The sequence below is a fragment of the Haliaeetus albicilla genome, chromosome 27 (genome assembly GCF_947461875.1).
Source record: "Haliaeetus albicilla chromosome 27, bHalAlb1.1, whole genome shotgun sequence".
Taxonomy (NCBI): Eukaryota; Metazoa; Chordata; class Aves; order Accipitriformes; family Accipitridae; genus Haliaeetus; species Haliaeetus albicilla.
Window position 1 is genome coordinate 12,499,137 of NC_091509.1, and position 25,951 is coordinate 12,525,087.

At 61.7% G+C, this 25,951-nt stretch overlaps 2 protein-coding genes across 4 annotated transcripts; both read left to right on the forward strand.

Annotated features, from left to right (window-relative positions):
• The first annotated feature begins 3,039 nt into the window (after positions 1 to 3,039).
• GRK6 (G protein-coupled receptor kinase 6) lies at positions 3,040 to 19,342 on the forward strand. 3 transcript variants are annotated; one of them, XM_069772746.1, is made up of 16 exons: positions 3,040 to 3,173; positions 6,652 to 6,747; positions 9,473 to 9,585; positions 9,910 to 9,987; positions 10,258 to 10,358; positions 11,631 to 11,723; positions 12,050 to 12,113; positions 12,777 to 12,917; positions 13,613 to 13,803; positions 14,564 to 14,601; positions 14,744 to 14,833; positions 14,925 to 15,133; positions 15,414 to 15,551; positions 15,803 to 15,940; positions 16,101 to 16,235; positions 17,033 to 19,342. In XM_069772746.1, the coding sequence occupies exons 1-16, from the start codon at positions 3,122 to 3,124 to the stop codon at positions 17,036 to 17,038; spliced, it is 1,683 nt and encodes a 560-aa protein (XP_069628847.1). In that variant the 5' UTR covers positions 3,040 to 3,121; the 3' UTR covers positions 17,039 to 19,342. The 3 variants fall into 3 exon arrangements, with proteins under 3 accessions (XP_069628847.1, XP_069628846.1, XP_069628848.1); XM_069772745.1 differs by having other exon boundaries at positions 17,783 to 19,342; XM_069772747.1 differs by having other exon boundaries at positions 12,777 to 12,906; positions 13,659 to 13,803; positions 17,783 to 19,342.
• Positions 19,343 to 20,769: 1,427 nt separating this feature from the next.
• PRR7 (proline rich 7, synaptic) lies at positions 20,770 to 25,863 on the forward strand. Its single transcript, XM_069772748.1, has 3 exons — positions 20,770 to 21,070; positions 24,440 to 25,079; positions 25,223 to 25,863. Exons 2-3 carry the CDS (start codon positions 24,782 to 24,784, stop codon positions 25,609 to 25,611), a joined length of 687 nt encoding a protein of 228 aa, XP_069628849.1. The 5' UTR covers positions 20,770 to 21,070; positions 24,440 to 24,781; the 3' UTR covers positions 25,612 to 25,863.
• Positions 25,864 to 25,951: the final 88 nt, after the last annotated feature.

The following is a 25,951-nucleotide window of genomic DNA, read 5'->3' on the forward strand; positions in this document are numbered from 1 at the left end:
AGGGTCGTGGCATGAGTTCTGGGACCAGCAGAGGCTCCCAGCAGGGATCGTGCCAAGATGGGGACCCAGCGCTGACCCCCTGGAGGCAGTCGGCCCCGGCAGTTGCAGCCATGCTGGCACCATCTGCGGAAGAAGCTGCCCTATCGCTGCCGCCTGGCTTCCCCTCCCAAGGCTGCCTTTCGCCTTTTCACAATTATACAGCACTTTGCTTCTAAAAATACCCGGGGAGATGAGGGTGCCTGACGGGGACTCAGCCAGGCCAGCTCGGCTGAGGGAGAGGAGCTCTCCCCCAGGGGCACCAGCCCCATGGGCAGCATGCCGGGGCCCCACCACGCTGCCCTGGCTTGTGTGCTCTGCCCTCACCCTTGCCTGGCCCTTCTCTCACCCTCACCCAGCACTGCAGGGGCTGACCGGGGGACCAGGCACCGTCCCTCCTCCTGGGCATGAGTGTGCGGATCCAGGATGCTGCAGGGCAGGATAAGTTGGGGACCAGCCGGAGTGGGGGCATGCAGGGACCCCCTGCCCTGGCTTGGGCAAGGAGATGCCAGCACAGCCAGCCTGTGCTGGCATCAGAACAACATCCGAGCCACCGAAGGGAGCTTCAGGCTGATGTCCGAAACATCAAATCTCAAGGGCTGGATGGGGTCTGGGAGCACCTGGTCCCCACCTTTGCCCCAGGCACTACTGGGGTGCTGGGGCGCTATGGGCAGAGTTCCCCCATTGAGCATCTCCCACTGCATTGCCATCCAGCACACCACCCTGTCCACAGCAGACGGGTCAGGCAGGTTGCTCTGAATCTCCACAGCAGCCATTTCCATTCCAAGTTTGTACAACGTCTCTTTCACCTGCTACAGCATGACCCTTATTCCTGCCCTGCTCATGAGCCGCCGTGACCCCAGTACTGCCGGGAAAGCAGCTCCCTTCAAAGTGCTGATTACTCCTGCCCAACTGCAGCACCTGCGCTTGTCCACCTGGAATTGCATCCTGCATTTTCAGGCTGTTTCTCCAATTTCTCAAGATTATTTTGAATTACTCCCCTGATAGGCTTGGGTTTGGAGCCGTCTCCAGCCTCACCTCCTCCACAGAGCTAAAAAGCAGAGTCCTGGTTCCACCACCTGGGCTGCCTCCAGCTGTGTTGGGGACACCAAGACCCCTCTGGACCCTTGTGCTGCCCCGGCAGCACCCTGTGGCTGATAACTCTTGCCAGCGGTGGGAACAGTGCTGCAAAACACCAGCTGGGAGGAAACAGAAAGTAGCAACCTAAGGGTTAAATATGCAAATGCAAGGAAACAAAGTCATCACATTTGAGGCTCAAAATAAGTATGTGCCACCTTTAAAAGGAAAGCAGCTCTAAAAGAAAAAAGCTCACAGCGTGAGCTCATCCCTCATGGCAGAGTGACATGGGAGATCACCTCCGAGGTATGGCAGGGCAAAGCATCCTCCTCCTCCTCGTTATCACTGTGGGTTCGTAACCAGAAGATGCGACATCTGATCTCCAGCGGATGCTGAAGGGCACGGTGGACTACAGTCAGTACTGACTGCACAGGCCACGAGTGCTTGCAATAATTTGTGTTGTTATCGTCAGCCTCGCTACAGCCTGAGGACATGAACCCCTTCCCTCCTGCTTGCTAGCACGGCCTGGCCAAGCAGCGCTCAGGAGCCCAGGCTGGTCCCCACCAGCAGGTTGCCATTGACAGAAGCCGGTGGAGGGACCTGCCCGTCACCCCATGCTCCTCCATGTCCTGGCCACCACCAACCTTGTACCTGGGGCAGCCCCACGCAAGGCAGGAAGGAGGCATCACCTGTGAGCTGGAGCAAGAGACGGCAGAGGTGACATCTGCACACAAAAGCCAGGAGCAGAAAGCAGGGCAGGCACAACTTGCTAACGGGTAAGAGGGTTCATGAGCGGTTTTACACCTAGGAGAAGCAGGGAGCTGGGCAGGTCATCTGCAGGGCTGATGGACCACCAAGGGGTGCTTGAGTAAGATTTCTCTGCAGAGAAATCAATGACTTATTTGCCAGGGAGCAGGCGGGGGGAGACACCACAGCTTATCTTCATACAGGGTAAGGCTGCTAACTGAAGTACCAGTAAAAAAAAAAAAAAAAAAAAAATGCTTTTAGAGCAAATCATCAGAGGGAAGAAGCCTGCAGGAGCAGCAGCACTTACTGAAGAGCCCAAGAAGAGCTCGAACATCGGAATGGCACACGACCAGCCACCAACATCAGTCCCAGCAGGACGAGGCTGGCAGCACCGCATCCCCCCACCGCCGAGGGCACCAGGGGATGAGGAAACCCCAAACCTCCACGGCAGGAGCGACTGGGGAGACCGGGCCCCGCACCAGAGCTTGCGTCACCCGCCCCGCAGGGATTGACCAACACCGGACACGCAGGCGCTTGGAAAATTTTACTGAGGCCATCGCAAACGCAAGGCCAGGCTACAAAGAGGGGGAAGGCTCCCCTAAACACGTAACTGCTTTTAACAGGAGCTCAGGACACCTCAGAGAGGGCCCTGGGTGCACCAGCGGCCGAGCCCACCGCCGGCCACCGCCACCGACCACCCACACTCTCTCTGGAGACCCGCCGCAAGCCCCGCCTTATTAAGCAGCCGCTCGGCCCCACCCCCCCAACGCCCCTATCACGACGCAAGCTGGAGCGGAGTGGCAGCTCCCCACCCAATCAGATGCTGCAGGAGGCGGGCCTCTTCATGTGGTGGGCGCCCGTTGACCCTCGCCCAATCCGTTCCCGGAGCGGCGGCTGCGCTCCCTGAGTGACACCTCGCCCTCCAGTCAGCACCCGCCCCCTCTTCCCGGCAGGGCTTCGCCAATGGCCGCCGACTGACGCGCGCTTCTCTCTCCCCGCCCCGCCCCCCCACACCTCCGCCCGCCGCGGGGCCAACGGGAGGGCAGCGGCGCGGCGGAGGGGGCGAGGCTTTCTGGGGGGCTGGGCCAATGGGAGCGCGGCGCGGGAGGAGCGTGGGCAGGCATTGGCGGACTGGGTGCGAGTGGGCGGGGCGCGGCGGCGGCGGCGGCGGCAGGGGGAGGCGGCGGCGGCGGCGGGGCGCGGGCTGAGCTGAGGGAAGCGGCGCGGAGCCGGGCGGGAGGCGGCGGTGCCGCCCGGGCCCATGGAGCTGGAGAACATCGTCGCCAACACCGTCCTCCTCAAGGCCCGCGAAGGTGAGCGGGGGCGCCGGGCGGACGCCGGTGCCCGGAGCTGAGGCGAGGGGGACGGTGTGCCGCGGGGAGGCGGCAGGCCCGGGGCGGCGGCGGTGGGGCAGGCGGTCCCGGGGCAGCCCGGCCGCGGAGCGAGCCCAGCGCCCGGCAGGTGCCGATGACCTGAGCCGTGAGCCCGCCGGGCCGGGCTACAGGCTCCGGCGACGTCTGTCCCCGGGACCCAGCCCCGGGGCTGACCCTCCCGGGGGGGGGGGGGGTCGCGGCCTTGGCTGCCCCCGGCGCTGCTGGGAACGGGGAGGTAACGGCGCAGGTTGGGCCCAGGCCGCCTCAAGGCAGGCGGCTCTAAACGAAGCCCCGGCACGGGGTGCTGCTCCGGGCAGGCGGGGGCTGCTCCGCGCCCCGGGCTTGTGGTGCCTCCGGGGGGTGTTGAGCCCTCCAAGGGTGGCCTTGCTGCCTCTCCGTGTGGAAAGTGCCCTGCAGCCCCCGTCTGCCTCCCGCCGGTGCTGGTGGCCTCCAGCCTTACCCCTTCCAGAGGCTTCTCTGGCTCCTCTGGCAGAGGGGAAAAGCAGCTTTAGGAGAAAAAGTTGATTTCGGGCAGGTAAACTGCTGCTTCCCACACAAGGGCCGATCCCGAAACTGCGGCGGTGAGCCCCACCCCTCTGCCACATTCACACCAGCCCTGGCCCCTGGTCCGCTCAGCGCCAGGAGCTTTGCTGCGGGCCCACAAACCTCCTGCTGCTTCAGGGGTCACGGCTGAATGCCAGGGCCTCGGCGTGGGATGCAGCCTGCCAGCAGCGGGGCTGTCCGGCAGGTACAGGGGAGCTGTGCAGAGAAGCCTCGGGATGGCTTAAGGAGAGAGCTGGGAAGTCTGTCACAGAGGAGCCTGGTCCTTTGCAGAGAAGATCTGATTCAGTCAGGAGTCGGGGAGTTCATTAGATCACATAAAGTGGCGGGGAAATATAGTCCCTCCTGGCCCATGGTGTGCAGCTGGCCAGACCAAGTCATTCTAGAGCCTGAGGGCCCCACTGAAATCCAGTTTGAGGGCTTTAGAGATTAGATTTGTGGGAGCAAAGAGCAACAAAATTAAATTTACACTGGCAGAAACAATTTTGAGCTGCTTGAAAATCAGGCTTCGTGTAGGTACTTCAGGCACGGTGACTGTGGTGGACCATGACATTATGGTTCCTAATAGCAAGGTTTGGTTCAAAACCAAGTTTGGACAACACCAAACCAGACCTTTGTGACCTCTAGACATGAGACCCTGCTTCGCATGGAGTGAGTGACCAGGAGACTGTCTCCTGTTGTGCCTTCAGCAGAATGGAGTTTGGTTGTGATGCAGAGCGAGGCGTCGGACGGCTGCTGCAGTGCTTCCCAGCGCTCCTCCAGTGCCTCAGCCTTGGCAGGTGGTGGGCAGTTGGGCTGCAGGCAGATACGATCCACTGACACGCTCGTGCCGGAGGGTTCCTGGCCTGTGAGAGCTGCAGGTGGCTGTGCTGCCTGTCCACGGCTCTCCCACCCATGGCTGAGTGGCCGTGGTGGCCACTGGGGCAAGCTTTGGCAGCCTGTGTGACAGGACAGAGCCGCTTTGCTGGCCGGGTCCAGCAGCACCAGGTGCTTTGCTCCAGCCCAGCCTTTTTGGGAACCTCGTAGTCTAATGTGGCAGTGCAGGGCTGAGATCACCCTGGGCATGCTGCAGGGGGCTGCTGACAGCTGCTGCCATAGGATGACCATGCTTTCTGTTTCCTTCAAACTCTTCTAGGAGGGTTTGGCCCAGGGAAGGTGAAGGATCCTTCCCCTGTTGTCCCCCTTGCCTGCCGGCCTCTGGCAGAGAGACAACAGAAGAGTTTTGAGCTATCACCAAGCCCTAAAGCTCCCTTGTGGTGAGTTCTGGGTGGAGGTGGCCCACCCCTTGCCCCATCCCCAAAATGGTGGTGCTGGGAGATTGGTGTGCAGGAGACGAGTTCCCTGCTGGGCTGTTTGCTGCAGCACCAGGAGGGTGGGGGAGAACCGTGCATGAAAGGCGCTGGAGCCTCCTTTCAAAGCAAACAACTCGAGGAAATGCAAGCTGACGGTCCTCGTCCTCTGGGTGCTGTGGAGCATTGCTCTGCCTTTCCTTGAGCGCTCTTGGGGTGAGGATGGCTTGTCCTGCTGTGCCCTCGCTTAGTTGTCCCTGTCCGTTTCATTGCCACAAGCTGTGGCTGACAAGAAGGTGTCTGTGCTGCTGGTTTCTTCCACCCCTGCTTACCCTTGAGTCACTTCCTTCCTGAGTTTGTACAATCATGCAGCACAGCTGCTGGTGCAGGGCAGATGTAGCACAGCGACCCACAGTGTGCCAGGGGCTCAGACCTGGGGCTGGCCCTGCAGAAGGCCGTCTGTGATGGCCCTGTCCCACCTGCCTGTCCAACCAAGGCCTCCTGCAGTGCAGGGAGCTGGATGCCCAGGGACTGCATTCAGGATTTGGGTCTGAATTGCATCCACAGTGGAGGAAAGTGTTATGAAAGTGTTTCTCAAGAGCTGATAAATGATGTTCAACCCCCCCTGATTTCAGAAAGCCGTGCCTTTGGCCCAACTTGGCAGGGTGGTTTAATGTATTTCCAAAGGGAGGTGGGAGATCATGTGTGTGTTGGCACCGGGGCAGAGAGAAGGCAATCCCTGGAGGTTGGCTGAGCCCAGCAATCAGTATTTCAGTACTTAGTGCTTGCTATGATGTAAATTTTTTGGTCTATCTAGAAGCTTTCCCACCCTGTCCTACAGCACTGGGCATTTACTCCAGCAGCTGAAGTTGGAATAATATCTGGTTCTTGGATCTTGCTTTTCTGAGGCTGGCTTATCTCTGGAGAAAGGTGGGAGTGTCCCCACTTCACAGGTGGGAAACTGAAGTGATGAGCCCCGGGCAATGCAGTGAGTTGTCTGTGGAGCCCGGATTAGAGCAGGAATTCCTGTCTCCCAGCTTCATGTCCTCCCTCTGAGAGCCCCTCCCTGGAGTAAGCAATCAGTCTTGGAATGAGTAGGTAGCATGAACATCGTTACTACAGCAGGAAGATCTTCACACTGAGCAAGGCTTGGCCTTGAGAGGTGATTAGTTATGCAGAGGTCCTGAGGACAGGCCTGGGAGCCAAGAACTCTTGTCCAGGCATAGAGCAACCTGTGGCTTTAGGCACTCCTGCCTGTGCCCTGATTCTCCCATCTTAAATACAACTAAACTGAGATGTCCAGGTGAAAGGTCTTCATGTTCTTGGTTGGGACTTTGTTCAGCAGCCGGAGTGATTGGTCTGTCCACTTCCTTTGGCAGTCAGAGGCTCTAACACTTTTGTTCCACCAGCCAGGAGACGGCAGTACGGCTTCGGTCTTGTTTTCCTTGCCTGGGCTTGCTCGTGTAAACGGACAGAGGGTGTCTCCTCTCTTGGCTCCTGGCAAGGCTAGGCTGCAGTTGGACATCCTTGCTTCGTAACTCACGGTGCCAATTTTGTGTGCCCTGCAGGTGGTGGCGGAAACCGGAAAGGCAAAAGTAAGAAATGGCGCCAGATGCTGCAGTTCCCCCACATCAGCCTCTGCGAGGATCTTCGACAAACCCTTGGTAAGATGTGGGGGCTGGCAGCAGCTGAGCAGCACTCAGGCTCCATTCTGGAGCAGGGCCGGTGGGTGAGCACGTATGAGTGTTGTGCACCCAAAGCTGAGTCTCATGAGGGTCAGGGACATATAACAGGGCACATGTCAGCCAAATCCCAGCCAGGATCACTCAGAGCTTGGGGTGTAGGGAACAAACGAAGGGTAGGTAAGTCACAGCTGCTGGGTGCTCACTGGATAGTGCCTGTTGATGTACCCACACACCTTCTAGACTGTGACGAGCTTCACTAGAGATACACCACCTTCTCTGCAAACAGACCTGCTCAGTGTTGCAGTTTTGGAGCATCACTCTGGGCTGCCTTTGCATAAATAACAAAGGCCCTGCTAATGTCCTCTGGACTCCTTGGCTGGGATTCAGTCCTGCTCTGCAGACCTCGGCTTCTAACACTAGTGCAGCAGCTTTTCTTGGGCAAAACTGGGTTCTTGCTGTGTGATATGGATGAGAATTGTAGAGCTGGGCAGGGCTTGGCCTGTCATTCTAATACTGCACTTTGTACTCTTCATGGTTTTAATGTTGTTTGTGCAGCAGGCTTGGTCCTGAGATCATGTGAAATTGTTTTGGGGCACAGAGGGTGGGAATGCTCTGCTTCCTGGGAAGGGGAGAGGTTGTTTAAGTTGTCACTCTGGATTCAGCTGCCAGCTGGAGAGTGGCACAGTGCTGGCCTTGTTTCAGAGCAGGTGTCACTGGGCTGAGTGGCTTTTGGAGGTTTCTGCAGCTCCGGTCCCCAATTCTGCCCTGCCCAGGTTTTCCAGGTCCCAGCAGCCCCAAGGAGAAGGGATGCCCCCTTTGAGGGCACGTGGAACTGTAGCACTTGGAATAACTCAGCCTCTGTCATCCACACTGTAACCTCCAAGCTCACAATAGCCCAGTGCACACCGTGCATGCCATGCCTCACCTCCCTGCTGCCATGCACCACCTCTTGGGGCTGGCTTCGCAGCCGAGTGTAGTCACATGGAGACTCTCGCCTTGGTTTTGCTGCAGACTGCCTCTCTGGAGTGAGTTCTGAGCACTGAACACAGCAATGGCCTGGGCTCTCCCTGCAGCTCCCATCTTGGCCGTTCCACCCCCTATCTGCTTCTGATTTGTGTGCCCTCAGCAGAGCTTTCCGTCAGCTGATGGCTGTCCTCTGCCTGCAGCCACCCTTCCTGTGGGTGTCATGACATGTTTTCCAGCACTCAGCTTCACCTTTGTTGTGCTGCCCGTTTGCCAGTGGTGAGTGCTGGTGGTCTGTCTGTCTCTGCTGTCGCACTGTTCAGGACAGTGACTTTGTGCAGCTTTGGGAGGCAAGTCCTTCCCCAGCGGCTGGCTGTCACCACCCATGTCCCCACTTCCCCTTGGGGAGGCATGCAAGAAGTGCTTCTGGCCCAGGTGGTGGCTGCCTCGCTTGCTTTCCCCATGGGAGAGATGACCCTGTTCCTTGTGCTTGCCTTACTCTTTGGTTGGAGTGGTTTTGTTTTCCCCTCACAGCCTGCTAGAACGGCATTTCTTTCCTATTCCAGAGGCTTGGCAGGACCACGGGCATGGTGGGCTGGTTGCCCACTGCAGAATTAAGCTTTGTGTGCCCTGACCACAGAGAGCAACCCTCTGTGAGCCTGGGCAGCGGCAAGGGCAGCCAAAAGCTTCTGATCTCACCAGCAGCAAACTCTTGTCCTCCCGAGCTGAAGGGAACTCCTTCCCCTGCAGACACAAGGAAACCGGCCGGTGCAGTGGAGCTGGTGAGGTGGCCTCCTCCCCCACCGCAGCCCAGCCGTCTCTGCGCTCTCGTGCACCCTCAGGAAGCCGCAGCTTCCTCGGGAGAAACTGCTGCACGGGGAGGGGAAAGCCGGCAGTACTCAGCCCCGGGGAGTGCTGGAAGGTCCCCTGCGAGCCAGTGGATGGCTGTACATCTGCACCCCAGGCAGCCTGCAGCCCTCAGTGGCAATGGCTCTAACAGAAATCTGTTCTGGCCTGCGATCAGACAACATCTTATGAGTGGAAGGGGAGGAAAAAAAACGGAGAACTGGAAGTACTCTGGGTAGTCAAAAGGGTTGGCGCCTGGGCTGCCAGACTTCAGAGAGGGGTAGGAGGAATCAGCAGGGAAGCCGAGCTCCAGAGGGCAGTAGGAATTGATATACAAGCGAGTGGCTGTCCCATGGAGTGGGGGGGTCTAATTGCTGTGTGCAGCTTTAACAGGACATCTGTGGAAATGGTGCCTCCCATTATGATGCTGCTGCTTCCAGCAGGGCCTTTGGGAATAAGAGTGGTTTGTAAGAGTCATCAGAGCAACTCTTGGCCTGGAAGATCTGCCTTGAAATAAGCTCAGTGTGTTCCTCATGTTCCAAGGAAAGTTGTGTATCTGGAGTAGTCAGTCGATCTCCGTGGGGAGATGATTGAGAAGAGAGCCTCCAGGCAAGCAGGAGACACAAAGTTCCCTTGCTAGAAAGAAGAGGGGCAGTCTGTACAGAACAGCAGGTCAAACCTCTTTCAGGGAAAAAGATCTTCCATAGGGGAACGTAAAAGCTCGGTCATGCCTCTTGTCCCCATTGGATGCATTTCACTTTCCTGAGAGTCTCAGGCTGGTGGGACCTGTGAGTAGCCAGCTGACAAGTCGCCAGCCCCTTCACCACTGCCTATGGCCAGGGCAGTGGCTGCTCCTTTGGGGGTTGGCAGTGAGTGATCTTCTCCACATTTGCAGAGCGGGACTACCACAGCCTGTGTGAGAAGCAGCCCATCGGGCACATGCTCTTTCGGCAGTTCTGCGAGACACGACCTGAGCTGTCACGCTGTGTCAAGTTCCTGGATGCCGTGGTAAGAGCAAAGCCCGTCAGGCTTCGTTGGGGGAGGAAAGTATGTTCTTGGCACCCTGGGCACAGACCGGTTGGCCCTGGGTGCCTCAGCAGTTGCCAGGTACTTCTGGGCATGTAGGGTTTTCCTGAAGGAAAAACCTGTGAGTTGCAGTTTTCTCCAAGATGGGGCTGGGCCTTTGCTTAGGGAGCTGTTTACTGGAGATCTGGTTTTCCAGGAAAGCATGGGAAACCTTGGGCAGAGGGTGTTGCTGCTCTGCAGCTGTTGCTCAGTAGCAAAGCTTGGTTCCTGGCTGGACCTGCTCCTCATGCTGTTCGCTCTATGCAGGCAGGTTATGAAGTGGCTCCAGATGAGAAGCGGAAGGAATGCGGGCAGCACCTGATTGAAAAGTACTTGAAGCCAAACGTGAGTAAGAGGGTTGTGTTTGCTGCCTGCAACAGTAGAGCAGTTGTAAAGCTGACAACTGTCATTGCCCTTATCCTGCCACAGTGAACGTGCTGGGCAGGATGGTGAGAGCAGAGTACAGAGCCACCCCACCACCTCACAAGTGACCATTACTGCTTTTCCCACTGGCCCGAAAGCAGATGGGCACCTGTGTGCTGTTCCTGTGGGCTTCTTCCTGGGAGGTTCCTTGTGCTCTGCTCCCTATGTCTGACTCCATCCCTTTGTCTCCAGAGTGAGGACCATGTGCCTGAAGTCCCCTCGCAGCTGGTGGATGCATGTTGTGAGAGGCTGGAGCAGGAACCTTCCAAGGAGCTCTTCAAGGAATCCACTAAGTAAGTCAGAGGGCTGGGGCCTGCCTTCAGGTCACAGCACAGGGTAGATGCTGCAGCTAACTTGCCTTGTCCCTCGTGGTCCCTTCCTCCAGGAGAGTAAGGGCTGGTGCTAAGGCCTGTGGAGTTTTGAGCTAGTGGTTTGCAGCACAGCTACAGGAAAGCAAAGGCAAGAAGCTCCCATGGACTCTGGGAGCCATAAGCTGCTGCAGAAACCTCTGTCATTCCTCTCAGTCTGCTGTGGATCTGAGTTGCCATTTGGGAAGACCCCGTTTCAGCGATCCTCAGCATCTGGCCGTGCTGTTCCTAGTCTTGTGCCAGGATCTCGTAGGCACCCGTAGAGCAGAGCTGACAGCTGCAGTCCCAGTGCCAGCTGTCCTCTCCCGCTGGCTGCAGATGTGGCTGTTGTGGTTAGATTACACTGGCTGTTGCTTTAGCGATCTAAGGTCAATTCTGTTCCCATCGCAGAAGCAGTGGCTGAGGTCCTGGCTCCGGGTGCAAAGCAGAAGCTGGGCTTATAGCTTCCACCCCTCCCTGAACAGTAGCTGGAGCACATTGCCTAATCGAGTGCAGGGCTGTGGCAATGGGTTTGCTGCAGTCTTCTGGGGAGCGTTAGCTCTGTGTGTGGTAACTAGTGTCACTGTCTGAATGCAGAGCCTCCGGGCTGGGCCCTGCCTGCTCTTGGCAAGCTCTGAAAGGGGAAGAGCCCGTCCACTTCTTCTTGATGCATGTCTCTAGTCTAGACACTATGTCTAAGGCTCTTTACTCCGCTGGGCAGCCCTGGCACTGGTCTCTGAGGCAGTTAGCTCTCTCGAGCAGGATCCCCTGTGGCCTTTTGTGCTGGATATTCATCTGAAAGTGAACAACTCAGCGCCCAGTGCTGAACATTGCTAGCAGCTTTCGGCAGCTGATTACAGCCTTGTGTCCACATTTGCCCTGTGAGCAGAGGGGCAACTGCAAAGAGTCTCATCGTCCCCCTTTGTCCCACAGCCCTGACTGATGCTGAGAGGCCACAATTAGCGGTGCCAGCCTGGTCCCAGGGTGCTGTGTTTGTCCCAGCGGTACCTCCAATGTGCCTTCCTTTTGCATCAGGCTTAGCGTGGAGGGGGGCTTTCTGGGCCAGGGCTATGTGGGTGATTCAGCACCGGGCTGGGTGAGGGGATGGCAAAGTAAACGGGCTCTCGGGGCTGCTCACCTCCTCTTTCCTTGGACTGCTGGCTTTTTCCATGGGTGTGATCACCTCTCAGGAACCTTGCTGGCTCTGCTCTGTCCTAGGCTTATCCATGACTACCTGAGTGTGGCTCCCTTTGCCGACTACCTCGACAGCTTGTACTTCAACCGCTTCCTGCAGTGGAAATGGCTGGAACGGTAACACTCCCTGGCATCACTGGGAGACCTGCACCCTCCTTGCACAGGCTGCCTGAGTCCCCCCTTGGGCTCCTTCCTGTGCTGGGCCCTGGCAGGAGCCAAGGGCCTGGCCTTTATCTGCTCTTGCTCCCCTTCAGGGCCATTTATTAGCACCATCAGCCTCTACTGGCTGCCTCAGTCTTGCTTGCCTCACAGGGAAGCAAGGTCTGTTGGAGAAGGGGTTTTGGGGTGAGCCAGTCTCCCAGGCCAGCACATGGGGGTGGTTTGGGCTTCAGCCCCTGCTCTCTCCCTGCTCCCATCCCACTCCAGTTTCCTTTCCCTCACAGGCAGCCAGTGACCAAAAACACTTTCCGCCAGTACCGTGTACTGGGCAAGGGCGGTTTTGGGGAGGTAAGTGACCACTATTTCCTCTGCATTCAGTGTACCAGGCAGCCACCATTGCCTGCTGCCAGATGCAGACCTGGGTTGGCCATCAGGGTGCCACAAGCTGCTCCAGCACCTGGAGACAGGTGTTGCTGGCTGGGTGGACTGTGGGGGCTCTGCGCTGGGCACTGCTGTGCTGTGGGCATTGCAGGATCCGTCAGTTCCCCTCTGAGGGTCAGGAGCTCCCTCTCGCCAGGCACTGGAGGTGTGGGAGGTGTTGTGTAGGGTAGGTAGCATGTGCCCTGTGGTGCGTACTGCCACCCGGGCAGAGAGTCAGGTCTGTTCCCAGTGTCTTGGCAGAGGAAACTGCACTCCTGAAAACTGTCACTGTCAGGCTTCCTTCTGTTTCTGGAGTGGCCTTCTGTCTTCCCAAGCACCAGCCATGGTGCTGCTACAGGTGGCAGGGGCATTGCAGCCCTCTACTGCTTATCTGTGACATCTGGAGATGTCAGTGCTTGGAGATGTCACTGCTCCCTGTGTCCTTGCTTTGACAACAGGCTTCTCACTAACCTCAGAGTGAAGCGGGGACAGAGACATCTTTGCCTTCCCGTACTTCTTCCTGAGAGCAGAACCTAGACCCCCACCCTGAAAACAGCAGTGGGAGGGTGCTGAGCCTTGTCCCTCATCCAGGTTTGTGCCTGCCAAGTGCGTGCCACGGGAAAGATGTATGCCTGCAAGAAGCTGGAAAAGAAACGGATCAAAAAGCGGAAGGGAGAGGCCATGGCCCTGAATGAGAAACAGATCCTGGAAAAAGTGAACAGTAGGTTTGTAGTAAGTACATAGGAATTGCTCTCACTTTGCTGCGGTGGTTGATTTCTTCTTCCAACCAGCCAGCCTGGCACTTCTGTGCTCCTCACCCCGTGTGGAGAGGCAAGAGCAGACCCTGCACATGGCGGGGGGTAGAGTCCTGGTGGCTGCAGATGTCTCACAAGGCTGAGGTCTGGCAGGACATCCTACTGCCTCCACAAGATGCTGTAAATGCCCCCAAACTCAGGTCCAAACACCCATCTGGTCTCACAGGCACCTTCTTAACCTCTGGGGCACAAGAAAGCAGCGAGAACTGTCTCCAGACAGCCAAGTGGGCAGAAGCCTAACCCTGCGCTGTGTGGTGGGGAGCTCTCTCCCTGGTTGCAGTGAGTTGTGAACAGCCTGAAACCTCCCTTTATGGAGGATTCATCAGATGCTGCCCCAGGGTTGCTGTTGTTTGCTGCTTGCCCCAGAGGAGAGCAGTTCTGGCTCAGCTAAATAGTGTCCTCCCTGTCTGAGGAAAATGGGGTGTGCTGGGACTGCTGGGCACTTCCACATCCTCCTTGGGTTTGCACAGTTCCCCCTCTGCCTCCTCTGCTGGCAAAGGCCCAGTCCTGCTGCCCATGAGTGGCTGCTTGGGTGACAAAGTGCCCATCAGAGTGTGGGCGCTTCCCTCTTCCAGCTGTGTCTTCTAACGGCCTTTCTGCCCTGAATTGCAGGTGAGCTTAGCCTATGCATATGAAACTAAAGATGCTCTCTGCCTAGTGCTGACCCTCATGAATGGAGGGGACCTCAAGTTCCATATCTACCACATGGGAGAGGCTGGCTTCGAGGAGCCCCGGGCAGCTTTCTATGCTGCCGAGATCTGCTGTGGCCTCGAGGACTTGCACCAGGAGAGGATAGTGTACAGGTGCGCGCTGCCTGGTCCCTGCTGGGAGACCTTGTACGGGCTGCAGAAGGAAGAGGGTTCCTGCTGCTCTTACTAGCCCAGCTGGGTCTGTCTGCTCAAGAAAATAAGCTCAGGCTTGAAAGCAGCACAGGGCTGAGTGAGAGGGGATCAGGAACAGAAAGCTGATCTCATGGGAGAGACGTCAGAGCTTAGCTTGGCTTCCTCATGCTGGTAAATGATCACCAAGAACAAGATGTGATCATGCTGTGAATGCCTCAGGGCAGGCACTGGGGTGCTTAACTCCCTGGGCAGCATTGACACTAGAACAAAGGAGGGTAGGCTGCCCCTATGTGCTCAAGACTGAGAGCTGGGCAGGAGGGAGAACACGCTGATGTATGACTGTACTCACTGGGTTGTGTGATGCAGCGTTAGGGAAAGCATAGCTAAACACAGGGACAGAAAGTCCCTTCTGGTCCTACCCTGTGACTTGCCCTGGGGCAGGGTAAGCAGAAGAAGCCTCTGCTCCTTCTCTCTTGCACGGCACTATAGCGAGGTCTGCACCTGCAAAGAGGGAATCAGCCACAGGCTCACTGCTTCCTTGTGGAGGGTTGAAGGTTGTCATGTCCTGCCTCTCTGCCCAGGAGGGGAAGGTTATCTGTGTGCCCGAGGCAGGGGCATTGCATCCCTCTGCTCTTATCTGTGAATTCTTGAGATGTTGCTGTTGCTTGTGTCCTTTGCTTTGACAACAGGCTTCTTGCTAATCAAGTCCCTTCCTTCCTAGGGACCTGAAGCCAGAGAACATATTGCTGGATGACCATGGTGAGTGCAGGGTCAAGAGGAGCCCTGGGTCTGAGTCCTTCTCTCTTCCTCTCCTTGAACCAGGGTATTGCTCTGTGTTCTTGGCAGCTTCAAATATTGTCCCTTGACCTTGTCCTGTTAACTTGCCCCTTCCTCTGTGCAGGTCACATCCGTATCTCAGACCTGGGGCTAGCTGTGCACGTGCCTGAGGGCCAAACAATCAAGGGCCGGGTGGGGACAGTTGGCTACATGGGTAAGTGGCCCTGCTTTAATCAAAAAGTGGTCTCTGACTGCACATGTGCTCTCCCTGCCCTCACATGTCCCTCACCCCCGCTGCTATGTAGCTCCGGAGGTGGTGAAGAACGAGCGCTACACGTTCAGCCCAGACTGGTGGGCTCTAGGCTGCCTGGTGTACGAGATGATCGAGGGACAGTCCCCCTTCCAGCAGCGCAAGAAGAAGATCAAGCGGGAGGAGGTGGAGCGGTTGGTGAAGGAAGTACAGGAGGAGTACTCAGAGAAGTTCTCGCCCTGTGCCCGCTCCCTCTGCACCATGGTATGAGTGTGCATCCCTGTCCCTTTGCTCCCACCACCTCTTTGCACGCAGCAGGAGAATGTGGAGGCTGCTCCCCATAGAGGTGCTGGTGGCAGCCAGGTTCCCTTGTCTCTGATAAGGCAGTGCAGGAGGATCCAGAGTGCCTTAATTTCTTGCCCCCCCAGCCGCTTAGCGGGCCTGTGCCATCCCTAGAGATATATTGCAGGAGCCCAGCTGACCTCAGGGCTGCTCCTGCCTGAAGCACCCTCCACCCAGGACACTGATTTCCTTTGTGTTGCAGCTCCTGTGCAAAGACCCTCTGGAGCGCCTGGGGTGCCGAGGAGCTGGGGCCAAGGAAGTGAAGGAGCACCCTCTCTTCAAGCACCTCAACTTCAGGAGGCTGGAAGCAGGCATGCTGGACCCCCCCTTCAAGCCAGATGTAAGTGCCTGTCTGTATCCTGACCTCTTCAGACACTGGTGCTGTCAAAGGAAGCGAGAGCCCTGGAGTGGCTCACCTGAGGAGATGGGGCCCATCCGCTTCCCTCTTGTTTCTGGAGCCTGGCAGAACAAGGGTCAAGCAAGCTCTGGGCTGCAGGGAGAGGGGGTCTGGGCTTGGCCATGAGCCACGGCTGTTTGAGGTGGTGGCATCATCATGGAGCCTGGCATTAGAGCAATCTTTGTGCTCTTTAGCCCCAGGCCATCTACTGCAAGGATGTTCTAGACATCGAGCAGTTCTCCACGGTGAAAGGGGTGGAGCTGGAGCCCACAGACAACGACTTCTACCAGAAGTTTGCCACGGGAAGTGTGCCCATTCCTTGGCAGAATGAGGTAGGTTTGCAGGACAGGTCTTTGCTCCTGCTTGTGTCTGCCATGGCCAAGTGCAGTGTCCCGCAGGGCTCATGCTGTCCCTGCTGCTCTTGTGCTCTGCTGGGCCCTCAGTGGTGGGCTTCTTGTGACAGTTACTGCAGCCATCTTTGCCCTCTTCCAGATGATCGAGACGGAGTGTTTTAAGGAGCTGAATGTCTTTAGCACAGACGGCATGGTGCCCCCAGACCTGGATTGGAAAGGGCAGCCTTCTCCGCAGCCCAAAAAAGGGTTACTCCAGCGCTTATTCAGCAGACAGGTAAGAGTGTTTGCCCAGCGTTTCCTCCCCAGCAAGTCCTCTAGCAGCAATGAGCCTGCTCCTGCCTGTGCCAGGCAGATCTGGCAAGGAGGTGGGCACAAGAGGGCAGCAGGCAGAGTCTCCCCTAGTGTTGGGTGGCTGGACCCCAGGGCTCTCAGGGGGACCCATGCAAGGGTGCAGGGAGCCAGCCCTCACCTGGCTGGCACTCCCTGTGCTGGGGGACTCGAGGGGGCTGGGATGGAGTGTCCTGGCTAAAAGTGCTGGAGTCACACAGGCGGGGGGATGTTGAAGGCACTAAAACAGCAATCCTCCCTTCCTACATGAATAATACCAAGCCTGAAGAAGACCTTGCTCTTGGAATGGGCTGCCTGGGCTCCCCAGAGCATTTCTGCCAGACCTTGAGGCAGGCAGAGAACAGTTCTTTCGAGGGACAAGGAGAACGGAAATGTCTTGCAGCTGCTGTGGGCTTGCTTGCCTGCCTGTCTCCTCTGCCCAGAACAGTCTTTGCCTTCTTTCCAGGACTGGCAAAGTCTGGGCTGCTGCCTCTCAACAGCTGCTTGCAGCTGTGGGACTCAAGCGTGGTTGGCTCTGGACCCACTCTCAGCCACCCGGTGCTGACTCCTGCTTCCCCGATGAGCTCCCAGTTGTGCTTCTCTGTTCAGTGGGCTGCCCTAGCCAGAGCCAGCTCTGGGCTGGGATAGCCAGCCCTTCCTGAGGCAGGCAGGACCTGCTGGAGGATGGGCAGCTGCCTGTAGCAGGGGTTGAGCTGTGATTTGCCGCGTGTTTTCTCTTTCCAGAGGTGAGCAGTCTCTCCTGGCTGCTCTGCTCAGGGAAATACCCGGTGGCCCGCGGACATGGCAAGATCTGGGAAAGAGGAGTGTTGTCCTTCAGTGCCTATCCCCTTGACCCCAGCAGAGCACAAGCTGCTTGTTGTTCTAACTGCCCCGAGCCACTAATCCCGCTTCCCTGCTCTTGCTGCCTTTGTGGGGGAGGCCTTGCCCTCAGCTTGAGCCAAAGCTGCCCCTGCACTGCCACTGCTGGGAGCTCTGCTCCCAGGGGGCTGTGGGAAGTTTCCTTCACTCCTCTCTTCGGGTGTCTGGGACACACAGAAGGGTTGAGAAACCGTGAAGGGTTTGGCATTGCCCCGTGCTCAGACTCCCTTTCCAGCAAAAAGGGCTTGGGCTGCTTCTGTGGCTGGCCGAGCCCTGAATGGGGCAGATCGTCTGTGCCAGCACTGAGCTGTCTCCCTGGGTGGCTGTAGACCATGGAGCCCATCTTCCTTCCAGCTTATGAGCTAGTCAGCTGCGTGCTCACCAGTCTGTCTGCCAGGAGCTGAACCCCCAGATGCAGCTTGACTGTTTCTCTGCAGAGGAGGGATCCCCTCCAGCCCCTTGCCTCCATCTACCTCTTCCATGTGCAGGCCAGGGGGGGGCCTGGCCCTTCCCTGCCTGAGGGCAGCTATAGGCTGGGTTGTGTGACCTTGCTCACCCTCTGCTTGCTGTGCTCCTCTCTCTCCCTCCTCCCTCTCCTTGCCCTTCTGACTTCAGGACTGTTGTGGAAACTGCAGCGACAGTGAGGAAGAGCCCACCCGGCTGTAGAGCACAGCTTCTTCTCCAGCCCCTGGGACCCCCTGGCCTCTCCGGGTGCCCAGCAGAACAGCAGCCCAGCCTGAAGGACAAGGTAGCAGCGGTCCCACAAAGTGGATTTGTTTACAGCTTTACACGTCTGTATTTGAAGACTCTGAGGATGGCTCCAGGGCTGGCGGCAGCACGCAGCTCAGGCTGAGGCCCATCTGACCATGGGCAAGACCTTGTCCCCAAGACAGACCTGGACACTTCTGAATCTGCCACTTGGGATTTTGCTGCTGCTGCCCACTGGCTGCTGCTCCCCTCCTGGGCCCAGGGTGGGAGGGAGGGATTGCACCAGCGTGGGCCAAGGCCAGGCTGGAGCAGCTCTGCTGACACATTCCATGGTGCCAAAGTAGCACTGCAGGTTTGGTGTATATTTATATATGTCGGTCTGTACATATCACATGTCAGTTTTTAATCTATAGGTGGGGGCCTGCAGTGCCCCCACCCTGTCACAGGCACAAATGTCCTCCTATGGGGGGAGCGACGGTCCCAGCTTTGTACCAGGGAGTCCTGGGCAGAGGCCTTCTATGCCTTGAGGTGCCTAAAGCATCTTTCCTGGACCTTTCTGGCCATGCTGAGGCGTCCCTGGCTCCAGCGGAGTCCATTGCTCAGCCCCGAGGCACAGGAAACGGCTGTGCCAAAGCGTCTACCATTGCATCCTGGCAGCAGAGCGTCACTGCCTCATCCTCGCTTCCCTGTCTGCCGGAGCCTGCTTCCTCCCGCCTCGTCTTGCACATGCTGCCAGCTCTGGGGAGCTGATCCTGGTCCCCTCTCCAGACCGCTGGCAGGCTGCCTGTGGCACAGCAGGACACAGCTGCTCCCACGCCACATGCTCAGAAGGTAGCTGCTGCTGGGTCCAAAGGGTCGGTCTGATCCCTGGCATGGTGCAGGATGGCCCCAACGCAGTTCCACCAGCTCCGGACCAGCCATCTGTGTGTGCTGGGGGTGCCGCCATTTCCAGGCCCAGCTCGGTGTCGGAGGAACAGACACATAAGGGACCCTGCTCTCAGGGAGCAAAGCCATGGTAAAGAGAACGTCCCTTACTGGTCTCATGCTGTGAGCTGCGGCCCAAGAGTGAATGGGGCCGGGACCAGCCTGCCTGCTGTACCAGCTTCGTGTGCATCCTCAGGGGTCCTGGGGAGCCAGCACAGCTCTTGTCCCTAAGGGCAGGGCAGGAGTGGAGGGGCTGGAGCCCTGCGTGTCCCTGGGGAGCAGTGTGGGGCTCAGCCCGCCTCTCCATACTGCTTGTCCTGTCTCCTCTTGTGCACACTCATCCCAGCTGTGTCCTGAGCAGTAACTCGTCTCTTCTGTGTGTGTATGCACACGCGTGCGTGCGTGTGTGCATGCTGCCGCCTCGTGCTCGTTCTGAGCCAGGCCCCCCCCGGGGGGGCTGAGCACCTACTTGGACCTGTGGTATCATTTGCTTGCCTTGCACTAAAGTTGGAGAGAGTATTTAAATTTTTAACCTTTTGTTAAGCATAAGATTTGCCGTGCCTTCTATTGTCGTGTCAAGGGGGGTGAACCGTGCAGAGGGGGACCTTGTGCCAGCACAGCTCCAGGCCATACAGGGCTGGTGGCTGTAAGGAGGAGAGGAGCAGGGACCCCTGTTCCTGGGCTGGTGCTCCAGTCCTGCAGGGAAGGGCTGGGGCTGCCCACCAGGACAAGGGCTGATGCTGAGCACCAGGGACCGCAGGTCGCCCTCAGTGGCTTCTGCTGGGTGGTTTTGGTCGGTTCAGGGCCATGACAGGTACAAGGCCTTGTGCCGTTGGAGTGCTCTTGTCTGCTGTGGTTCCCTTTGGGGCATGTCACCCCGCTCCCCTTTGCCTTCAGCACAGCCCCTCCTGGGATGTCACGGGTGTGCTGTGGGGCTGGGGTCAGAGTCCTGCTCCCCTCCGGGTGCTGTGCATTGCTCCTTCGGGGTTGGGGGGGGTGGACCGTGCAGAGGGGGACCTTGTGGAAGCACAGAACATTGCCTCCTTAGCCCAAGGGACAGCCCCTGAAAGCGGGGACACGGCGTGAGCAGGGTTAGGGTCACGACAGTCGCCATGGGGGAGTGTGCAAAGGGGACAGCCAGGTTCAGGGTGGATGCAGGGTGGGTTTGGGGTCCGGGGTTGGCGGCAGGGCCGGTGGCAGCAGCGGCAGCCTCGTGCGCAGCGCGGGGGGGGCCGCACACAGCTGCACAGGGATGAGAATAGCAAGTGCGGCTGGGTAGCTAGGGAACAGTTGCTATGGGAGCGGGCCGAGGAGGAGTTCTCACACTCGGAGGGGGCATCTTGGGGTAAAATCCAGGAATTTTCTGCAGCCGTAGAAGGAAGGCAGGCAGGCAGGGCGGGGGGATGGGGACTGCCTGGGGATTGCTGCTCCCACCGCACTGGCCAGGGATGCTTGTGCTGCCCTGCTGGCACTGCCTGGGCTGTGGCACCCTGGCACCGAGGTCCTGGGGTCAGCAGCGTGTTAGCGGTGTCCGTCAGATGGTCAGCGTGGCTCTGCGGGCAGGACCGGGGTGTGGGCAGCCTGCCCTGAGCCGTGAGCAGGGCATGGAAGGGGCTCTGCCTGTCCCCAGCTCCCCCCTGCCCAGCAGTGTCCCAGTCCTGGGTGTTTAGGGGGGGCCTCATCCCCATCCCTCCCCTTGCTGGGGGGGGGAGCAGCATGCAGGTGAGTGGGCGCTAGTATATACAGCCAGAGCTGGAATGGGTGGGTCTGGGCCCCACGGACGCGGCAGGCCCTGGGTGAGCTCCGGGTGGGCCCTGGGGTGCTGGGGGTCCTGGGTCGTGCCCCGAGCCGTGGGGCTGTGGCGGCAGTGCCGGCACACGATTTTCAGGGGTGAAGGATGCTCTCAGCTGTTGCCTGGGCAACGGCTCCTCCTCCAGCCCACCATGTGGCTCGGGGAGCGCTCCCCCGCCTGCCTCCCCCCGCCGCCGTGGGGAAGGGGAAGGCAGCTCCCGGCCCCCGGCGCTGGCGGGGCCGGAGGCCTAGCTCCCCCCGATCGCCCTCACCCTGGCCTGACGATGCCCGTGGGCCCCAGCGTGCCCCCCGCCTCTGCGTTCCCCATGCCCCGAGGGAGCACCCAAGCCCCCCTGCATGGCCGCAGCCTCCTGCCCGCCGTGGGTGCTGCTCGGGCACCCCCACACCCGTCGAGCCGGCACTGCCGGGCTGCCACGGCTGCGCTGTGAGGTCCGATCGCGGGAGACAAGTTCCAGCAAGGTGAGTCGGGGCCGGAGCCAAGGGGGCCAGGGAAGACACGGCCAACACAGCCCTGCTCCGAGCGAGGTGGCGGGGCTTGGCCGTCTGCCGGAGCCGCTCTGCCCGGCCGTGGTGGGAGCGGGCTGCCAGCTCCCGGCTTCCCCGGGTCATCCCCTGGCCGGGATGGAGGAAGTCCTTCCGGCCGGGCCCCGGCAGAACAATGCGCCGTGTGTGCGGCTGCAGCAGGCGCCTGCCACCCTGCCCACGGGGAGGAAGTGGCAGCAGGGTCACGGCCCGCGTGGGGCACCCCTGCCGGGCACCCACACCCGGTCATCCACCCGGCCTCTGGCCCGGGCACAGAGCGGGCACGACTCTGCCCTGTAACCACGCTCCCAGCATCTGGCACAGCCCCAGGGTGCAGGGAAGGGAGAGCGGGTGTTCTCGCCCCCAAGCTGAGCGCATGGGGGGGGGGAATCTCCCATGGGAGCCGTGACCACCGGCCTTGGGCGCAGCAGAGAAGAGCTGGCGACGGCCCCCAGACAGCAAATGGCTGGGGGAGCCCTAGTGCAGGGGTCTGAGTCCTCGGGGCAGGCCGGCCAAGGGGTCTGCTCCGGGGCAAGGGCAGCCTCAAGTGAGCGGGGTGCCCCCAGGACAGCCTGCTGCGTCACCCAGTGCCACCTCTGTCCCTCGCTGTCCTCGGGGCCAGGCTGGCATCCCCACCCCGCACAGCCACCCGTCCCACTGCAGCACCCCGGAGGGCTGCGGCGGCGGGGGCCGTTAAGGACTCGTCAGCGGCTGAGCTGCCCTCCCTGCCACTGTCCCTGTACTGTGCTGGCTCTCACCCCGGGGGAGCACATGGCCGTCACCCCCTGAGGAGGCTGTGGCTGGCACCAGGGGAGTGGGTGGCCGGCAAACCCTGGCACGCCACAGCCACCCCCAGGGCGAGTGCACGGCCACCGGATGGGGGAGCCCGTGGCATCGCCCCGCGGGGCCTCGCAGGGCCATCACCCCACCCGCACCGTGGGGCCGTCACCCGGGGATCCCCGGCCCCCACCCCGTGGGGCTCCCGCGGCCACCCCCGGGGATGCCACGGCCCTCACGCCACCGCCATCCCGCGGCCGTTCCCGGGGAGGTGGGGGGGGGGATTCCCGTAGCAGTGCCCGTTCCCCCCCGCTCCGCGCCGGTAGCCCCTGCTCGGCGAAGGGTCCCGGGGCGGGGGCGCGGGGGGCCCGCCGGCTCCCGGGTCCCTCCCCGAGCCGAGGGCGGGGCGGAGCGGCGGGGCGGGAGCCCGGGCGGGGCGGCGCGCGGCGGCGGCGCGGGAGCGCTCACCGGAGACAAAGGCAGCGCCGGGAGGTGGCGGCGGCGCCGCGCACCGGGCGCGCACCGGGCCCCCCTCCCCCGCCCCCCTCCGGCCGCCGTCACCCTATGGAGCCGCCGCCGCTGCCCGCCGCCTGAGCCACGTGCGCCGCCGCCGGTAACGGGAGCCGCGGAGGGAGCGGGCGCGGCGCCTCCGCCTGTTGCGCGGCGCGGAGGCAGCGGGGCCGGGGCGGGGGCGCGCGGGGCCGCCACCGGGAACCGGGGGCCGGGGCAGGGGCGCGCGGCGCGTAGCGGGGCGCGCGCCTCCGGTCCGTCCCCGGCGGGCGCGCGCCCCGGGGGAGGAGGAGGAGGAGGAGGAGGAGAAGGAGGAAGAGGAGGAGGAGGAGGGGGCTGCCGCGCCCGGCACCGGGAGCGGGGAGGTCCCCGCCGGGGTGTCCCCCTCCCGCCGGAGGTACCGGGCTGGGATGCGACGCGGGCAGCGGGGGCCCAGGCCGTAGCCGGGGGCAGCGGGGCGGCCCCGGGTTACCGGCGGGGCCCGGCTCGGCGGCTGCTCCCAACCGGGCGGCCGGTCCGCTCCCCGCGCGGCGTGGGTGTCTCCCAGCCCGGCCCCGCGCCTCCCCCAGCCCGCACGTCTCCGGCCCCGGCAGCCCCGCTCCCCCCCGCACGCCCCATCCGCAAACGCCCCCGGTCCCCAGGCGCCGCCAGCCCCCCCTGCCCCGGTTCCCGGTGTCGCGTGTCGTTCCCCCCCCCCAGTCCCGGCCGTTATCCCGGTGCTCGACCCACGGCCCTTCCCGCAGGGTGCCCCCCCCCTCCCGGGGATGCCCAGGCTGCCGGCCGGGAGCCTGTTGCAGTCGGGGCTGGCGAGCTCAGCCCGCACCGAGCTGGCCTTAGCCGGGCAGCGGTGGTGGCTTGGGGCTCCCCAGCAAGGGGCACCCCACCCCCAAAGACCCACATCCCGCCGCTGCCTCTGCCCCCGCTTTTGTTTGCGTGATGGAGCAGCCCCCACTGCCCGCCGCTGCCCACCGCTGCCCGGCCGGAGTGTGGCCAGGGCTCCCTGGCCCCTTCCTTCCCCCATCCCTCCCTCCTTCCTTCCTTCCGGCAGGTCTCGGCTCTCCGGCCCCGCTGCCCTTCCTGCTGCCCCGCCAGCCCCCTTGACACCCGGTGGTCCTGCCGTGGTGCCCTCGCTGGCAGCGTGGCCCTGCCCCGTGGGGTGGCCGGGGACCCCGTGGCCCTTCGCCGAGCCAAGGCACGTGGGAGCGATGGTGCCCCCGTGGTCACCCTGCCCTCCGCCACTGCCACTCCAGCGCTTGCCCTCCTCCCCGCTGGCGAGCCTGGTCTCTCCCACACCACGATAATAATCCTGATGGGTGCTTACGTGCCTGCCTGCGAACACCCATGGGTGCTGCTCCCCGCTCGCTGATGTGCACAGCTCCCCACCCCACCCCCCCCGGCACGCGCTGTCCCTGTTCGGTGCTCGGCTGGATGTGACCGAGCTGTCAGCCTGCCTAAAGGCAGGGACCTGGCAGGGGTGACGGTTCCCGTCACCGCCACCCCCCTGCCGTCCATCGCCGTGTCAGGGTGCCACCATCCCCTGATTCTTCCTTGGGGGCTGCGAGGCCAGCGATGGCCGTGGTGCACGTGCTCCCGCGAGCGCCACGTGCCGCAGGCAGCCTCCGGCTCCACGTGTCCCTGCTCCTCCCCGGGGCACCGCGGGGCACCCTGCTGCAGAGCGGCATGGGGGCCGAGCTGCCTGGGCTCTGCAGCTGATTTGGGGTGCACTGGGTGGGCAGGAGCAGGGGGGATGCCAGCAGACACCCCGTGATCTCGAAGGTGTCGATGCCACGGTGCCACGGCATCCGTTTCCCGCCCTGGGCTGCCCGGCAGTGCTGTGGCAGGGTGTTGGGGGGGTGGGGGGGTGGGTTCGCAGCCGTGGGGGCGACGGCGGGGGCGCGCGTGGGGCCAGGCACGGCTCCCCGCCGGCTGCGGGCGCCGCTGCGCATGTGGAGCGAGTCACCATGGGAACAGGGCGGCCGCGTCCCCGCCACGCTCACGCTCACGTCTGTCTCGTTGCAGGGCCCCCTCCCCGGCGGCCCCCTCCCAGCGATGGGCAGCGGGACCCCGCCGGCCCTGTCCCCCCATCGCCCACCCCGCCGGCCCCCCGCCCCGCCGCCCGCCCAGCGCACCCAGGCCTGACCCACCCGCTCCAGCCCCCCCCGGCTCCATGGCGAGGACGGACCCCTGACGGCGGGCACCCGCGGGCCGGAGGAGACGCCGCCGGGCACGGCCCGGGGAGATGCCCTCGGCGGCCCTGACAGCATCGGGTCCTGCCCTGGCCCTGCCGCCGCCCTGAGCATCCCGTCCCCCACCCCGAGGGCAGGGAGAGGCGGGGGCCTCCCCCCGGGGCCGGCAGCCAAGATGGTGATGTCCCAGGGCACCTACACCTTCCTCACCTGCTTCGCGGGCTTCTGGCTCATCTGGGGGCTCATCGTGCTGCTGTGCTGCTTCTGCAGCTACCTGCGGCGGCGGGTGAAGCGGCAGCAGGAGGAGCGGCTGCGGGAGCAGAGCCTGCGCGCGTTGGAGCTGGAGCCGCTGCACTACGAGGGTTACGGGGGCAGCCCCCCCGGCATCGCCATTCCCCACCGCCTCCGCCTCGAGCCCCACCATCATCACCCCCACCACATCCCACCCCCCCGGCCCTGGAGCTGCCGGCACGGTAAGGAGCAGGGAGGGGCTCTTGGCATCACCGGTGCGTGCGCCTCCCCCCCCTTTTTTTTGAGGGGGGGGTGTGATACGGCAGGAGAGCCGGGGCACAGCACTGACGGCAGCGGGGGTCCGGGGGGGGGCTTTGCCTTGCAGAGTCAGACCTGTCGAAGCCGCCGTGCTACGAGGAGGCGCTGCTGATGGCGGAGCCCCCCCCGCCGTACAGCGAGGTGCTGATGGACACGCGGGGGCTCTACCGCAAAATCAACACCCCCTTCCTGAGCCACGAGCGGCTGGAGAAGCAGGAGCAGCCCCCCAGCTACAAACCCCTTTTCCTGGACGCCGGCTACGGTTCGGCACTGCACCTGCCCCGCTCGGCCAGCCCCGGTCCTGCCTGCCCGGACCTCTACCTGCAGGCAGAATGTTCCCCCCGCATGTTTCCCAGCTGGACGGACTCGGAGCTCAGCAGCAGGGACACCTACGAGCCGGGACCCTGGCACCTCCCGGTCTCCATGCCCCTCTTCGGCAGGACTACCGCTGTCTAACGGCGGCCCCGGGGGTCCCCGGGACCTCGCCGCGGGTGCCCCTCCGGCACCGGGGGAGGTGGTTTCGGTTGCCCGCGTCACCCTGGGGACGCCCGCTCCGGTGCGGGCCATTGCCGCCGGCGCGGAAGGGGCTGGTTCCCCGTCTGGCCCCCGCCGGCCCCCCCATGGCCGGGGGCGCTGGGGACCCGGACTCTGCTCTGTTTCTTAAATTTTTTGTTTGTTACAGTTTGAGAATAAAAGTTTGTGGCTCGGGTTCGCCTCCCGGCGGGCTGGCGTCATGGGACACCCCCACGGGGTGGCGGCAGCCCCCCACTCCCCTGCCCTCCCTGCCCCCCCCAGC

Bases quoted from the DNA above. Each gene is read 5' to 3' on its own strand.
- GRK6 (XM_069772745.1), top strand. From the start codon at position 3,122: ATGGAGCTGGAGAACATCGTCGCCAACACCGTCCTCCTCAAGGCCCGC. The intron at 3,174-6,651 runs GTGAGCGGGGGC...TGTGCCCTGCAG, and splicing joins CCTCCTCAAGGCCCGCGAAG to GTGGTGGCGGAAACCGGAAA. The intron at 10,359-11,630 runs GTAAGTCAGAGG...GCTCTGTCCTAG, and splicing joins CTCTTCAAGGAATCCACTAA to GCTTATCCATGACTACCTGA.
- PRR7 (XM_069772748.1), top strand. From the start codon at position 24,782: ATGGTGATGTCCCAGGGCACCTACACCTTCCTCACCTGCTTCGCGGGC. The intron at 25,080-25,222 runs GTAAGGAGCAGG...TTTGCCTTGCAG, and splicing joins GCCCTGGAGCTGCCGGCACG to AGTCAGACCTGTCGAAGCCG.